The sequence below is a fragment of the Schistocerca nitens genome, chromosome 8, assembly GCF_023898315.1.
Source record: "Schistocerca nitens isolate TAMUIC-IGC-003100 chromosome 8, iqSchNite1.1, whole genome shotgun sequence".
Taxonomy (NCBI): Eukaryota; Metazoa; Arthropoda; class Insecta; order Orthoptera; family Acrididae; genus Schistocerca; species Schistocerca nitens.
Window position 1 is genome coordinate 85,035,418 of NC_064621.1, and position 18,723 is coordinate 85,054,140.

General features: G+C 39.6%; 1 protein-coding gene across 1 annotated transcript in view; it reads right to left on the minus strand.

The window, feature by feature from the left end:
• The window catches only part of LOC126199400 (tubulin polyglutamylase ttll6-like), a gene marked incomplete at its 5' end in the record, with an annotated part of 426,833 nt that overhangs the window by 156,817 nt on the left and 251,293 nt on the right, over positions 1-18,723 (minus strand). The window contains one exon of the mRNA XM_049936319.1: positions 11,899-12,072. Within this exon, the coding sequence (XP_049792276.1) occupies positions 11,899-12,072 (174 nt within the window). The remainder of the gene's footprint in view (positions 1-11,898; positions 12,073-18,723) is intronic.

Below are 18,723 nucleotides of genomic sequence, written 5' to 3' on the forward strand. Positions count from 1 at the left end.
ATTCATAAACTCGGAGAATCTGATCTTTGTAGTGGAACTGAATTCCCCACAACTGCTACTATGAGTTATAAAATGCAGCAGTAGCAATAAACAAATAACGAGTACACAATTGTTATACAGAGCAAAGGAATAAATCCTATAAAACATTAAGTTCAGCATCATAGTGAATTACTCTTCAGGTAGGGGACCTTGGATTAGGGGTTGGGAAGGGAATCAGTCTTTGGGTCTATCATCTTTCTTTATTCGATCTTAACACACATATTCTTTTTCTTCCTCTTTTTTCTTCTCTGTTAGGAGTACCAACACTATTCTCCCTCTTTCCATGTGCATACGTTACTATCGTTGTAATGTTCCATGTATTCATATCACATAGTGGTGATTACACCTGTATATACAGGAGTAAGTGAGAGATATATGGTATCACACTCATATTGCATGGACATGGACAGATGACATGGACAGTTAGAATTAATTCAATCATACTTAAAGGCTCATCACATTATCAGGGAGGGGGAGATGCAGAGTAGTACATGCGACTCTGGGAAGGATATTATGCAATCCTAACATGTAAATACAGGAGGTAAGGTACATAGGACAGGTGTATATGGCAACTAGTATTGCTTGGCTAATAAGAAGAATGTTGCACTATTATGTGATTATGTGGGAAGTAGGAATATCACAGTGATCATGTATTAGTGAGGGTGGGGGGAGAATGGTGTATTATATAGCATGGTAAGGTCGTTGTGCTAAGGAGAAATTTCAACATTGGAAATAGGAGAACAAGACCGCTTGGCCACCACTGAACAACTGTTCACTAGTGCAGAGTCTGTTACAGAAACCCTCTGTGTTATATCACTATGGCTTTTGGCTACATTTGATATGTCAAAGTCTGCTGAAAAAGTTTATCTTGTGGCTTGCAAAATCTGAAACATACATGCAATTTGCAGCACTGCAGACAGGGAGGGATCAAACTGTCTTAAGGTGTCTGTGCAGACCCCCTATCTGCACCTTAGAGAATAACTACAGCATGTATTAAAATTCCCACATATGACTGATCACACACATGCGTGAATGTACATTTTCTACTCAACGCTGCAAATCTGCAATTCAAGATGCAACATTTACATTGTCTGAATTCTAGCCCCACAGCAACCACATGTATATTGTTGGAAAAAATATCAGCTCAGATAAGAAAGAGAATATGTCAGATAATGGTAACATGGAGAGATCAAGTAATGGAGCTACCTTTTCAGCCAAGTGATATAACAATGGATTTTTACACAGCGTAAAGACCCACTGGTGGTCTGGACATCTGATATCAGTTGGCTGAAAGTGCTGAAGTCATTCTTTATATACTTCCGATTGTTCTTGTATTAAAATTCCCACATATGATTGATCACACACACGTGTGAATGTACATTTTCTACTAACTCTAAATGGCTGAAATATGAGGGTAAGGTTCTCATAGTTTTTACAAATAGAAAACATTGTTTATTGTTATTAATTTATACATCGTTGAAAAGCTTACACTTTTGTCTATTTTTCAGCATAGTCTCCATTTTTGTGATGCACTTTTGTATTCCTAAGTCGAAAAAGTCTCCTGCCAACATGCTGATGAAGTGTGTGACCTCTGCTTGGACTTTAATTGTAGCTCTTGAAGTGTTCCTTTAGCTTGGGGAAGAGTGATAATCGTTGGGGGCTACATCCGGGCTGTACGGAGGATGGGGCATAACTGTCCACCCAAATTTCTTCAAAAGCTCCTGTGTTTGACAAGCAACATGGGGTCAAGCTTTGTTGTGAAGAAGCACTACTCCCTCCTTCAGATGTTCTGTCTGGTGATTCTGGATTGCTTGCCAGAGTTTGGTCAATGTTTCACAATATCTCTCTGAGTTTATTGTCATCCCAAGTTGCATGAAATTGATAAGTAGTACCCCATTCCAATTCCAAAACACAGTCGCCATAACCTTTCCTGCCGACTGTGTTTGTTTGAATTTCTTTGGTGGTTGTGAACCAGAGTGATGCCACTGAAAAGATTGTTGTTTTGTTTCGGGGGTGTAATGAAACACCCGAGTTTCACCTCCCATGATGATAGAGTCCAACAATTTCTCCTTGTTGCCTCCCCCCTCACATTGTTGAAGAAATTTGCGAGCACAGTCAAGGGGTTGCTCCTGGTGTCCATCTATCAGCATCCGGGGGACACAGCAAGCACACATCTTGCAATAACCCAGTGTTTCTGTTAAAGTTCTTTCAATTGTGCCATGGGAAGCTTCAGGAATGCATTCAACAAATTCACAGACAGTGACCCTCCTATCTTTTAGCAGCTCACTGTTGATCTTCTGGACTATTGCATCTGAAACTGGCGGTCTTCCACTCCGTTCTTCATCGTGAACTACCATGCGACCCTCAGCAAAAGCCCCGTACCATTTGCAGATGTTCTTAATGGACATGCACTTTTCACCAAAAAAACTGAGTCAGTTGCCGATTAATCTCCACAGGGGGTAACTTCCTTGTTTGGAGAAACCGGATTACTACTCGAACCTCGCACTTAGTGGGAGCGACGATCAACTCTTCCATCTCTGACAGCTACCAAGCCAACACTGAGCAACATAGCAAATCGTGGATGGGTGGGCTCAGTTCAAGAGTGGGGGAACCACTGCACATGGCGCTGTTGTCGGATTTGTTGATCTAACCAATACGGGCTCTGCGTCTGAAACTCGGCCATGGACTGACTGTGTCGGGACCAAAAATCATGCCCTTACATATTATCACAATAATAGGCACTGAAACTAAAACACATTGTTTGATGTTTAATTTACAGAAATCAAAATTAAAATTTAACTCATTAAATTAACTGAATACATTGAAAATTCCTTCTTTTTAACAGTTTCTTCTACTACAAGAATTAAGCTGAATTATTTGTTAAAATCATCAAATTAACAAATATTGTTATGCAAACAATACTTTTGATGAAAATGGATATTACTTTGGAATTAATTAAGAGCAGCTTTGCTAACATGTTTTCAAATAGAGCCAAATAGATCCTTTAAGAATACTATTAGTTGTTCCTCCAAATGTTTACATTATACTTGTTTATACATCAACAATAGAATTTAAATTATGAAACAATCACTGATTTCACCCTATAATGAAAGTATTAATTAGGAATAGTCAAAATAAATTATAAAATCAATTACATACATAAAACTAAGCACAAAATTAGATCCGGTGCTATATTCTGTAAAACTGGGGACCAACCTTTCTCTTATATGAAAACAGAGATTATACTCATGCATGTTAATAGTAATCAGTCAATGATGAGAAAATGAATCTTTAAGGAGGCGGATGGCAAAAGAAGAGGGGAAGTAAAAATATCCCAGCTTGCTTCATCACAACACATTCTCACTAGCACAACTCACACATGTGACCACCGAGGCTGGACTGCAAGCAACTGCTCTTAACGGGTAAAGCAATCTGGGTGGTGGACATAAAGAGGAAGATGATGTAGGGAAAGGGAGGAATAGCAGAATAAGGGTGGGGGAAGGAAAAGTCCTACTTGTGGGTGCATGCAGAGACATGGTGGGGACAGGGTAGGCAGCTAGGAACTATCACATAATTACAGCGGGCAGGGTGTGTGTGTGTGTGTGTGTGGGGGGGGGGATGAGATGAGGGGAGTGCACAAGGAAAAAAGCAGAATAGGGAAAAAAAGACTAATGGGTGCATTGGTGGAATAGAAATCTGTGTAGTACTGGAATGGGAAGAGGGAAGGTGATTGGTGGGAAAAAGACTGGGACTAAGGACAGCTGAGACCAGGGCATTACAGGAAAGTAGTATATATTAAATATTACAGAGAGAGTTCCCACATTCTCAGTTCGGAAAAGTTGGTGTTGAAAGGAAGGATTCACATGGTGCAGGCTGTGACACATTCATTGCAGTAAAGAACATTGTGCTGGGCAGCATGCTCAGCAAATGGGTGGACCACCTATGTTTTGGCCAAAATTTGTCACGGCCATACATGCAGACAGACATCTTGTTGGCTATCATGGCCATGTAGAACACAGCGCAGTGTTGTAGATCACATGACTGCTTTCACAGGTAGCCCTGCCTTCGATGGAATAAGTGATGCTTGTGACTGGACTGGAGCAAGTGGATGTGGGACAATGTGTGGGCAAGCACTGCATTCAGGTATATTGCAGGGATATGAACATGAACAAGGGGTTGGGAGCAGAGGTGGAGTAAGGACGGACAAGGATACTGTATAGGTTTGGTGGGTGGCAGAATACCACTGTTGGGGTGGTGGGAAGGATAGTGGGTAGAACAGTCCTCACTTCAGGGCATGACGAAAGGTAGTCAAAACCCTGGTGCTACAGCCCTGGGTGGTGTGAGGGTAATTTCAGCCTATGAAGGCCTCAGCAAGACCCTTGGAATATTTGGTCAGGGACTGCTTGTCACTACAGCTGTGACAACAGATGCGGCTAGGCTGTATGGAAGGGACTTATTGGTATCAAATGGGTGATAGCTGTCAAAGCGGATATATTTCTGGTGGCTGAAATATTTGACATGGATGGAGGTACTCATGTAACCATCTTTGGGGTGGAGCTCAACATAAAGGAAAATTGATTGTTTGGTTGAGAGGGACAATGTAAGTAAATGGGGGAGAAAGTGTTGATGATTGGAGGAATATGGACTGGGTGACCTCAATGTCAGTCCAGATCAAGATGATGTCATGCGTGGATCTGAACCAGGTAAGGGGTTTTGGCTTCGGGTGGTTGGGAAGGATTTCTCTAGATGGTGCATGAATAGGCTGACATAAGATGGCATCATGTGTTGCCTATTACTGTACTTTGGATTTGCCTGTAGGTGATGTGTTCAGAGGCGTAGTTATGTGTGAGGATATAGTCGGTATGGTGATCAGGTTGTAGGTGTGGAGTCTGTTGGATGTTGGGAAAGGTAGCATGTTGTGAACTGTAGTACTGACATAAGTTAATTGTATTTTCAGATTATGAGTGCCCCAATGAAAGTTAATCACACTGGTGTGAACATAACAAATAACATTATAATCTGAATAATAAACTCAAGTGAAATTAAGTTTAAATAAGATCTTGAGATTTTCAGGTAAGTGTTACATGCCAACAGATAAATGTACTGAAAATAAGATAAAAACTGACTGTTTGTGGGAGTAGACAAAAACATAAAAACTGGGAAGAATTCACTTGCTATTTCACAAAAGGAACTGTATATTCTATTGTACACTATGCAAATTATACTGATAAGTGTTTTGCTGTAACACAGTGATGTGTGTAAAATACTCTTACAAACAGATCAGGGGTATGGCCACAGGAACCAGAATGGATCCTTCCTATGCTGACCCTTTCATGGGTGGCGTGGAGGGGGCTTTCCTAGCATCCATAAGCCTTCAGCCCCTGGGTTGGTTAAGATACATTGATGGCATCTTTGCCATATGAATTCATGGTGAGGCTGACCTGTTAAAATTCCTGGAATCTCTAAATACCTGCTCCCAATTAAAATTTCACATGGTCCTACTCCAAATTCCATGCTACTTTCCCTGATGTTGATCTCATCCACACTGAAGGCCAGCTACACACTTCTGTCCACTTAAACATACTAACAAACAGCAGTATTTACATTCTGACAGCTACAATCCTTTCCACGTTCCCTCCCATACAGCTGTGGCATTCAAGGCAAATGTATTTGTTTGGATGCAGACTCCTTACAGCAGTACATCACCATTCTCACCTCAGCATAGACTCCTTACAGCAACACATCACCATTCTCACCTCAGAATTCACTGAACTAGTTACCCCACCAGCCTAGTTCAAAAGTAGATTTCTCAGGTCCTCACATCCAATCTTGGTACTGCTGATCCCTCCAAAAAACAACTTTGGAGCACACCACTTTTCACCCATTATTATCCTGGTCTTGAATGTATTAATCAGCTAACTCGACAAGGGCATGACTTCCTAAAATCATGACCTGAAATGAGATCCATTTTGCCCACCACGCGTAGAATATCTTTCTGTTGCCCTCCCAGTCTCTGCAATATCCTTGTCAGACCCTATGCTCCTTATGCACCCATCTCCCTACCGTCTGCTGCAAGACTTGCCCTATGCATCCTCCTACTACTACCTATACCAGCTCTGTAACTGGCAAAACATATACTGTCAAAGGGAGAGCCAACTGTGAAATGATACATGTCTTATACTAGCTGTTATGTAAACACTGTTCGGCCTTTTACATCGGCATGACCACCACCAAGTGATCAGTTAGGATGAATGGGCATAGGCAGTTGGTGTATACCAGCAAAACACAATAGCCTGTTGCAGAGCATGCTCAACAACATGACAGTTGTCACCTCAGTGCCTGTTTCACCACACATGCCATTTGGATTCTTCACCCAAACCTGTTTCTCATTACTCCACAGGTGGGAACTAGCACTATAACGTGGCCTTGATTCTTACCACCCACCTGACCTTAATTAACATTAATTTCTTCTGTCTCAGCATTTGTTCACAGTAACTACTCCTTTCTTCACTCCATTTTAGTTTACTACACCTTTCATTTTCTGACCTGTCTATTTTTGCCATTCCCCCTCCCACATCTGTTACATAAAATGCACTTAGCTTTTCACTCTTACTAACTGATGTTTTAGTAGTGAACTCTGTCTTTCATATTGACCTGTCTTCCATCTTTAAGCTCTCAAGTTTTCAAATCTCACCTGGTGCAGTCCCCAACAATCAGTTTTTCCTTCTCATACTGTCTGGTAAATCTCCCCTGACCTGGGGTTTCGGGTTGCTGCTCTGAACTGTAACCGCTTCCCGAAACCACTCTTCCTTCTCCTTCAACTCTGACCTTCAGAAGAAGGAGCCACTGGCTTCAAAAGCTTGTAAAATTAAACAGTTTTTTGTGTGTGTTGGCCTGTCACCGCTTGGTGAGTAGATGTTTTATCTATCCATTTGCATTATATTTGTTTCATTGTATTCTTTGACAAATCTTTTGTACAACAAATAAAATGATTTGAAGATTGCATGTAATAAGATGGTCATCATACTCCATCTCACACTCACATTACAATATAATAAGGGTGAAATGAAATTTAGTAACCAGAAAATAGCACTGGCAGAAATAGTGCCACTATTAAATCATTAGCCACCAAATTAATGATTACTTCTCCACGGCAGCAGGAAAAGTTAAACCCAAAATCAACAAACAAATATAGATGCATGAGATTTACTTGTGCATAGACTGCATGCACTATCAACAGGCATTAAATTAAAAAACATCCCAAGAAGATTATGGATTTCATCACATCACTAAAAAAATAGTAATTTTGGTTATCATGCTGTTTCTAGAATGATACTGAAATCTTGTGCTGAAATGATAGGGTTACCCTTAAGTTATCTATGTAATTGATAAATGATTTTGAGCATATTTCCTGACAGACTTAAATTTGCTTTAGTAACATCCACCTACAAAAGTGAAGAGAAGCAAACCACCTCTAATTACACACCTGTTTCGCTGCATCCAGTTTGATACGTGTTTGGAAAAGTGGTAGATACTCACTCATATATACACAGACAGAATATTGACTCATTTAACTGAGGGGAACTTGCTACCTGTCTCTCAGATTGCTCTTCATAAAGGATTCTCTGGAGAGTAAGTAATATCAGATGCTAGCAGAACTAAACAAGATAAAATATCCTTTTAGCATATTCTGTGAAATTATGAAAGGCTTTCAGTGTGTACACCATAAAATTCTACATTGAAAAGTAAAATGTTACAGTATATCCAGCACATCTATTGCATGAATGGCTTCTTATATTGGTGACAGAAACTGGAGCATCCTCTCGACAGGCTGAGTTATAGGCATGAGGCCAAGCTCAGAATGAGGGAACATTACACTTGGGATCCCACAAGGATCAGTACTGAGTCAAGTCTTGCTTTTAATTTGACTGCCATGGTTTTCCAATGAGTTTAAAAAGTGGTTCAAAATCTGTAATAATGTTTGCTGATGACACAAACATACTGATCAAAGATATAAAACCATCCTTAACAGCTACAGTGTCAGCTGACTGCTGGACAGGCCTACAAGTGTTTCACAGCTAACATTTTAAGCTTTAATGACATAATGATTCATACTGTGTGATGCTCATCAAGCAATAATGAGATGCTAGTACCAGAAGTACACATTGATGGTCATACTTGAACTGAAACACAGTGCATGAAATTCCTTGTGGGTCAGTTACATTGAACATTAACATATAGATAAACAAATCAAGATACTGAGTGACTGCCTCTACAGCCAAATGGTTAACATTGCTACCTTTGGTGGGGAAGGACCAGTGTCTGATTCCCAGTACCTCAGATTTTTCTGAGGTTGGGAGATCTGGAATGGAGTCCACACAGACTTGTGACACTAAATGAGGAGCTGCATCATCAGGACTTATCTACTTGCAATAATAGCTGGAGGGATTGGTGTCATACTGAGCAGATGCACCAAGATCATAGAGGGCTCCTTGTACTGCCTCGTAGGTAGCGGTCAACCAGTTGGAACAGGACTAAGGCCAAATCTCTGAGTGGTGCTTAAATTTAAGTTCATATTCAAGTTTACATTTAGGAACAGAGTTCAGCATGTTTGGCCTTTAGAAACATCACTAAATATGTTGACCTGAAGACAAGTGTGTTCACTTAGTCTGCATGTTTTCACTCCCTTATATCTTATGGAATCATCTTCTGCAGCAGTGCACCTAAAATTAATAAAGCATTTATTTGGAAAAAGTAAGCAGTAAGTTTACCATGTAAAGTAGCTAACAGTTCATTCACAGAAGCATTTTTAAAGATATTGGAATTCTGAGACTCACTTCTCAAAATAGCCTACTGGATTGGTGCATAAGTTCTTAGCATTTTCACGTACATTTAATATACACAACAGACACACATAACAAAGACTCTAGTCATCAATAAAAAATTCCCCTTCACTATTTACAATAGTCTGCCAAAGCTGGGGTAACTTTTCAACTCCACAACTTTAGAAATCAAGTGGTTTTGAGGTGAAGAACTTGTTGAGCCATGTTAGGAGCAAATTTTCATCTGGAAAGAAAGTTCCCTGAAGGTCATTCGATAGAGAGTGGGTAAGATGAAAATCTGAGGTCGCAAGATCAGGTGAATAAGGTTGGTGTGGAATGACTTCCCAACACTACTCCTTGGTAGTGTTTTTTGTAAGTCCAGCAGAGAGTGGCTGGGCATTTTCGGGAAGTAGCATCACTTAACGCAGACTTCCTGGTCACTGTTCTTATACTGCATCTGCAAGATGTCTCAGATGTTGACAATAAATGTCAGCAGTCATCGCTAAACCTTGGGGAAGAAATTCCTAGGACACCACACCATCGCTGTTTCATCAGATGCATAACATTATCTTTTGTGGATGTGTGCAGGTCTTTGTACGAGGAGTCGCTACTTTATTTGAGCTCAACCATTCCTTTCTTTTCCTTATGTTAGCATAAAACTACCACTTCCAGTCACCAGTAATGATACAGGATAGGAATTGTTGGTGTTGTTCATGAGCCATTTGATGACGAGCAAGCAGAGATGCGCACATGGCCACTCACTGATTTTTGTGATTTTGGTTTAGAGTGTGCAGTAAACATACACCCAATTTTTGAACCTCTCCCAGTGCATGCAAATGTTGCACATTGGTGGAATGATCACAGTTCATCACATTTGCCAGTTCTCGACAATACTGATGTGGATTAATGTGCTTAAAACATCTTCATCAAACTCTAAAAGTCTTCCTAAATGTGGAGAGTCACTAATATCCAATTGATCCTCCTTGCTGTGCTCTGTCCAATGCCATTATCTCCATACATGGCACAAATGTTTCTGGTTGCCTCCACTGCTGTCACCCCTTTATTGAACTCAAACAGAAGAACGTGTTGGAAATGTTTTGATTTCTCCAGTTGGCACTCCACTTTCTAGCATCCACAACTCCACTCATTACACCCAGTTGACAAAATGACAGTATATAAACTCAAATAGCAACAGTGAATTACAAATAAAATTGAGAAATATACCCATAGCAACCAGAATACAAATGTGTAAAACCAAAATACTATGCATGTACCTGATATTCACACATATTGAATTTTGTTACCGAGAATCAAAATTGGTTTCAGGTGGACTGTGATCTACACAATCACCATAGCAGACACAAAAAAGAATTTTATGTAGACTTTGCTTCTTGTCTCGTGTTCAGAATGGTGTCACGATCTCTGCTGGAAAGATATTCAACAAGCTCCTATCCAACAAAAAGCAGGAAATTAGGAACCCCTGCCAATTCATAAGAAAATGAAAAACATACCTCATAGCTACACTTTCTACAAATTATCTGAATATCCAGATTCAGGAATTGAAAAGTTCTGGCAGTTACATGGCATACAGTCTAAAACTGCAAGGCAGGTGGTAACATACTGTAAGTAGGACTAAGTATTTACAGATGCAGGTACATATTTCATTTGGAAACTAATGTCATAATTAAATAAATATTGAGCTACTATTAGCAGATAAATAGCAGCTCTACAGGTATATCTGAGGGATCAGCTGCATTATTCAAAGCAGAAGCTTTCTTTTAAATTTAATTAATTGTTTAAATTTAAATAGCATGTGCATGAACAGCATTAAGCAACATAGCAACTGTTTGGAGAGTGAATTTTCACTCAGCAGCAACATGGGTACTGATCTGAAATGTCCTAGCAGATTAAAATTGTGTGCCGAACTGGGACTCAAACCTGTGACCTTCATCTTATGCAGGCAAATGCTCTACAAACTGGGCCATCCAAACACGACTCATGGCCTGTCCTCACAGCTTTGCTTCCACTAGTACCTCTAGTACCTTTCTCCTACTTTCCAGAGTTCAGAGAAGTTCGCCCGTGTACCTAGTAGGACTTGTAGTTGGAGGAAAAGATACTGCAGAGATATGGCTTAGTCACAGCTTTGGGGATTGTTTCCACAATGTATTTTCAATCTGCAGTGGAATGTGTGCCGATCTGAAACTTCTTGACACATTAAAACTGTGTGCCAAAACGGAAGTCGAAAGGAGGACCTTTGTCTTTCATGGGCAGATGCTTTACCAAATGACCTACACAAATCGGTGCACACTCTTCTGCAGAGTAAAAATTCATTCTGGAATTAATCCCCGAGGCTTTGGCTAAGCCATTTTTCTGTAAAATCCTTTCTTCTAGGAGTGCAAGTCCCATTAACTATGCAGGATAATTTTTGTGAGGTTGGGATAGTAGGAGAGAGATAATGGCAGAAGTAAAGCTCTGAGGGCAGGTCAGGAGTCATGCATGAAGAGCACAACTGGCAGTGCACTTGCATCATAAAAGGCAAATGTCCCAGATCAGAGTCCCAATACGACACCCAGTTTTACTCTGCCAGGAACTTTCAGCAAAGTGAAAGTTTATTATTAGTAGAATATAGAGGTTAAGTTTCTATGTTTTCCTCATCTTCTGCTAATTTATACCTTGACTTGTTCCACATCCTTGAAGGTTCTCCTCCTTGAGGGAATCTACAGAACATGATGAATAAATGAATTTTGATGTAAAAAAGTCTAGGTGGTTGGTAAATTTTAAGATAATTTTTCTTTGGCATTGAAAATATAGAGAATAGACATTCTGACATATGCAGGTGCAATATTCCAATATGAAATTTTTCAGCACTGTAACTTTCATAGCTTAAATGAGACCCAATTAAAAATCAATTTATAAAATACTATACTGTTTAATACATAAACTACATCTTTCAAAGGAGTTTGTTACTGGTTTAACAAGATTCAAATGGCATACTTAAGTACCTATGCTGCTTAGTTTGATTATACACATTTGGTACCTCTATCTCCTCTCTCTGTTGGCGGGAACATTCCTCACGAGCTCTTGAAGCTGCTGTGTCTTGGAAAACAGAGCTCTGTGTCTGATTGAAGAACTGCTCATACTTTTCACTGTCATTGCATGGATATATTCTTCGGAAATTTCCTGTATGCTTTTCTTCCCATGCTGCCTGCTGCTTTGCAATCTTGTTTGCAATTGATGGCCCATTATGATGGTCATTACTGTAAATGTTACCAGCACACATTTACAAATGTACTTCACACATCAGTGATTAACAATATTTCTCAAAATATATGTTAATATTGAATATAAATGAAAGTTATTGTTACTATTGGTTTGAATTTCTAGTCATTCAAAGCATGGAGTATGGAAATTTTTGACAGAATTTACGTATTTTACGTATTTTTAGGAGTAAAGGAGACCACTCACTGACACACACACACACACACACACACACACACACACACTCAATTGTGTCCTTATGTTGTACTGGCTGGACACACTGGACACACAATAGTGGGACTGCACTTCAGCAGATGAACTAGGGTGAGGTGTGTATTTTGTTGAATAGAGTGGATAGAGAGAGATAGAGAGAGAGAGAGAGAGACAGAGAGATAGAGAGAGGGGGGGTTGGGGGCAGGAAGAGGGGGGGGGTTGGGTAGCTTGTGATAGAGGGAGAGAGGTTGGAAGTAGGAGGGGTTGGGTATCTTATGACTCAGAAGGAGGTAGCAGGTTTGCTGGCAAGGAATGCAGGAGGGAGGCATGGCAGGTGTACAGGGTAGGCACATGATACATGGGTGCCAGAGCTGGTGAGGTGTGGTGCATGATAATATGACTTGGAGATGGAGATTGGGAGGGGATGACAGGACAGAAGAAGGGGGAACTGTTGGATATAGTGTGTAAGGACTATGGGTTAGTGGAGAATGAGGCCAGGATACCCAGATCATATAATATTAGTTGGAGGTGACTTGAACCGACCAAATATAGACTGAGGCATCTATGGATTCATTGGAGGGGGTACAAGCAGACAGTCTTGTGAAGTTCATCTGAACACATATTTTGAAATCTATCTTCAGTGGCTAGTTCGACAGCCCACATGCAATCGAAATTTTTTAGATCTGGTAGCTATGAATAGGCCTGACCAAATAAACAGCATCATAATAGAGACAGTGATTGGTGGTCATGATGTCATCTTAGTGACTTTGCTTACTAAAGTTAATAGGTCATTCAAGAAGGCTAGGGGAGTATATCTCCTAGAAACAACAGGTACACAATTGTTAGTATGCCACTTAGACAATGAATTGTCATCATTTAGTTGCAGTACAATGGGTGTGGAGGAATTATGGGCAAAGTTTAAGCCAATTGCAAATCATACTCTGAAGAAGTATGTACCAAGTATGTGGATTAAGGATGGAAAAGGCTCACTGTGGTTTCATAATAAAATTTAAAAATTTTTGAGGATGCAAAAGCTGCTGCACACTCTGTTCAATAGAGAATGCACAACTGATGACAAGCAAAAGTTAACAGAAATTCTTAATCTGTAAAAAGATTAATGCACAAAGCTTACAATAACTACTACAGTCATACCTTAGCATTCAATCTTGCAGAGAACCTCAGAAAATTCTGGTCCTCTGCAGAATTGCTAAGTGGGTCTAAGGCTTCTATACAGTCATTTGTTGACAAGCCTGGTGTGGCTGTTCTAGGATGCCAGGGAAAGAGAGAGTAAATCAGAAAAGGGTCAAAAGAAGGTAAGTCTATGGTCAGAGTCCTAGAAGGGATTTCGATCTTTTGGTCTTACTAGTTTAAATCGGCATTGAATAGACTATTCTGTATGTCATTTGGTCCTAATAGTATAAGTAAACATATTGTTATCTATTTAGGGAAAAACAGTACAAGTCAACTTACATTACTAGTACTGCAGTGCAACATAGTACAAATCTTGTAGCACTCTTTGACCTGGTCATAAAAAATAACGCAGATGATGACTTAATCTCTTTGAAACAATGCATCCTACCATTACAGAATACCTATAATATATTGTTACCTGTCTGAGTATTACCTGAAGTCATAAACATTTCCCTGAAGTATGAAAACAGACTTATTCACATTTAATAGTATAATGATGGGTGGTAATTCTTTGAGTACTATTTGATGTTTTTAAACATTTGCTTAGAGTATGAAAACAGATTATTCTCAGTGTACAATATAGTCACGTGTGCTGGTTTGATCACATAAATATGACAGAATAGTAGTAACAGAAAACTGCATAATTTTGAAGACGTGTTTAGATCATTCAGAATAATAGAACATGCAAAGAAATCTTTAACACAGGACAAAAATGATGAAACATGTAACAGATAAATGCTCTTGGTAATGTGCAGTAGTGAATACATGAAGAAGTATTATTATAAATAGCTGTTTCACATGCAAAATTTCCTTTTATTTAAAGCTTGTTTCTGTGTATTTCAGCTCTTCAAGAAATAAGTGTGTGAAACACTGTAGTTAACGTGGAAAAACAGGAAGACGCATTCTCCTATGTGTTATCTAAGCTAACTGAGGAGAGGTTAGGAATAATCCAGGATGCTGAGGATGCAATATGCAATGACAGTGATCCTTTGTCAGACATATCTGTTGATTGTGACACTGACGAAGAGTATGTACCGGAAGAGATTGAATCAAGTGAGGATGAAGATACAAATGTGTTTAAGATTGTGACTGCTGGGTGACCTTCAAAGAGGAAGAAAATTGACAGTACTGCACAGAAAGTTGGCTATGTAACTGCTGAACCAGAAAAAAATGTCTGCACTAAATGCTGTGAAAGGTATTCATTCTCAAAAACCAAGAGCAGAACGAAAACAAAAGTGGAACACAGCACAAAAATATATAACAGTCAAAGGAAACAAACCTCTAAAAATGTGCAGTTTGAGATGTAAAGAAAAACTAGACAAAGTTACTGATGAACAGAACACAGCTGGGGTACAAAGATTTAATGAATATTGGGCTCTTGGAGATCGAGACAAAAGAGTAAGCTATGTGGTCAGCTTCATTGACTCGAAAGCATCTCCAAAATAATGGAGAAGGACACAGGATCCCGACAAAGCAAAATGCCATATGATTACTCATTTGTTTCATTTCAGAATAAAATTTTGTGTTTGCAGAGGATGTTTCATGAATGAGGTCCAGATGTTCATTACACTTGCACTTACCAATCAACATGCTAATGCATCTGGAAGTTTAAGCGGTGACAACAGGGGAAAAGCACCAACTGGTAACAAACACTCTCCAGAGAAACTAAAAGAAGTAAAAGACCACATTTCATCATTTTCTCATTATAAATCACACCAAACATGTTGAGAAAGTATTAGGGTTCTTCTCCCATCATATCTGAATTTGCAAACAATGCACAAGCTCTACTGTGACAGAAAGGATAGGCCACTTTTCAGACACATATACGAGAGTTCCATAAGATGAGCCTTACATTTAAAGAGCCTAAAGTGAATACGTCTCACAAATGTGATGTTTTACACGATAAAAAGAAATTTGCATTAGTGAAAGACAGTTCGATGGAAGAAATTAACAATGAGTTAGCTGCTCATTACCCCGAGGCAGACAATGTATACCTTCAAAAGGACAAAGACAAAAAACATTCCTGCTCAGATAGTTTGGTGCTATGTTACATTTTCAACTTACAACAGTGTCTGCTGACTGCATTTTTGAATAATTAAGCTGTTTTTTTATAAACAGCCACTGTTGCCATAAAATTTGACCATGGATGAAACCAGTATGGGTAGCATAAATTGCTACATGTGGCATGAAGTAGAGGGTGCTCATGTTGGAAATTAGATTCCAATGCGTGTTTTCAAGGAGCTGATGTCAATTCCTTCAGAAGTGAAACAAACTACATTCTACTCAGGCACCTGCAGCGTTGTTGTTTGCCAAACAGTAAAATCCAAGTCTGAATATAGTTAATCATAAGTTCATGGTTAGTGGCCATAGTCACTTACAATGTGACATTGACCATGGTCTGATAAAAAAACAAAAGGAGATGTTGCAAGTCCCAGTGGCTCATCTGTGTGACTGGTATCAACCGGTGTGTTCAGTTGGCAAGAAAAGGAAATCTGCAGTTGCAGAACTGTCACATACCGACTTCTTGGTTTTTGCTGGTGTTCTCAAAGACACCTTACAACTTCAAAAAAAGGATACACAGGGAAATCAATTTACATGGCAGGATGTATAAACGGCTTTGTTTTATGAAAGAGTATGGTACAATGTTTTTTGGATTTGTTTTATGAAAGAGTATGGTACAATGTTTTTTTTTTAAAAAAAGAGTCTCAATAAGGATGAACAGTTTCAATCAAAAAGGTTGATTCATAGATGGAAGATAGGTGCTTGACTCCCACCTGGAAAATGTTATCATGACACACTACCCATTTCCAAAGGAAAAAAGAAAGATCTTTTGGATCTCCGCTCACTTGTTCTAGCTACATTCCATAACTTTTACAAAGATCTCAAAACAAATGAAGATCAGAAGATAGAAGAATTTCATGGTGACTGAACAGATGCTGCTAACCTGTCAGTCATTTAGCTGTGTATTTCTTTTGTTCTTTTTATTTTCATCACTTGAAATTATGTAAATGTTATTGTATTCACCAGTCAGAATACTATAAGTCCAGACCATAGTATGACAGTAACAGACTCTGTCACATAAAACCTCAAATACAATACTTTGAATATAATCAAACAATGGAAAATCCAGGATGGAATGTAACAACATTGCAGAAAGGAAAGTTGTCACTCACAATAGAGCAAAGATGCTGAGTTGCAGATAGGCACAACAAAAAGACTGTCACAATATAAGCTATCGGCCAATAATGCCTTTCTCAAAAGTAGATCACACACACACACACACACACACACACACACACACACACACACACACACATATCACACACACATGACTGCAGCCTCTGGCAGCTGCCGGCTGTGTCGTCAAGTGACTGTAGGATGATCCAAGATGACTTAGACAAAATTTCCATTTGGCATGATGAATGTCAGCTAGCTTTGAATGTAGAAAAATGTAAGTTATTGCAGATGCTGCTTGATAAAGTCATGTCAGTTAAAACATCTAACCATAACACTGCAAAGCAATGTGAAATAGAATGCACATGTGAGGATTCTAGTAGGGAAGGTGAATGGTCAGCTTTGGTTTATTGAGAGAATTTTAGGAAAGTATGGTTCAGCTGTAAAGGAGGCCAGTTACAGGACACCAGTGCAACCCACTGTTGAGTACTGTTTGAGTAGAGCCGCACCATGTCAGACTGAAGGAAGACATTTAAGCATTTTAGATGTGGGCTGCTAGATTTGTTACCAGTAGGTCTGACAGCATTTAAGATGCTTCGGGAACTCATGGGAATCACTGGAGGGAAGGTGACATTCTTTTCGAGGAGCACTATCGGAAAAATTTCGAGGACTGAGATTTGAGGCTGACTGCAGAATGATCCTACTGCTGCCGATGTACATTTTACGTAAGGACCATGAAGACAAGATTACAAACATTACGGTTCTTATGGAAGCATATAGACAGGTGTTTTTCCCTGCTTTATTTGGAGTGGAACAGAAAAGGAAATGATTAATAGTGGTACAGGGTAACACTCCACCACATATCACACAATGGTTTGCAGAGTATGTATGTAGATGTACATGTACATGTAGATTAAGAAAGCAAAAGAAGTGTTGCAAACACAGCTCCCACTTGCATAGTTCACATAATCTGGCACTGGAGGTTGTGAAGCAGCCACTGAAATCAAGCATTTTATGCTCAGCTACATGATGTGCCACTGGGTGGTCAACTTTGTTCTTGACCACAGTTTGATGGTGGCTATTCATTCTGATAAACACCTGGTTTGTTGTCATACCAACATAAATTGTTGCAGAATAGGTATATGACATGGTTGCTTTCACAGGTGCTCTTGCCTCTCACAAGATAAGATTAGCCTGTGACAGGACTGGAGTAAGAAGTGCTGGGTGGGTGGACTGGGCAGGTCTTACATTTGGGTCTTCCACTGGGTCTTACTTAGGGATATGACCCGTGTGGCAAGAGAATGGGGGTGTGCACGGCATAGGGATGGAGCAGGCTGTTGTGTAGGTTGGGTGGGTGAGGGAATACTGCTTTAGGATGGATGGAAAGGATCTTGGGTAGGATGACCCAATTTTTGGGCATGATGATTAGATTACTTTTGAATACATTATGGGCACAGCAGTGATCAATGTCTTATAGATAATTACTATTAAAAACAGTCTTGATCACGATTTATTTAACAAGGTGACCGGTTTCAACCACTACTGTGGTCATCTTCAGACCATTGAGTAGGAACCTCTTTCTGTTGAAGAATCAACAGAAAGAGGTTCCTACTCAATGGTCTGAAGATGACCACAGTAGTGGTTGAAACCGGTCACCTTGTTAAATAAATCGTGATCAAGACTGTTTTTAATAGTAATTATCAATATGATGATTAGATAATTAAAGCTTTGGCAAAGGATACAGTCCAGTTATCCACTACAGGGTGATAATGGGTGATGACGAGGTGTCACTTTGTAGTCATATGGTGGGACTCTGGGAGGTGGGAAATGCGAAGATATGGCACGGGAAATCTGTTTAAGAACTAGTTTTTGGGAGGTGTGTCTTTCTGTGAAGCTCTTTGTGAAACCTTCAGCACAGTGGGCAAGGGAATTCTTTTTCACAGGTAGTTAGGCCATATGGGAGCAATTTTTTGGCATGGAAGGGGTGACAGCTTTTAAAATGCAGGTAATACTTAATATGAACAGA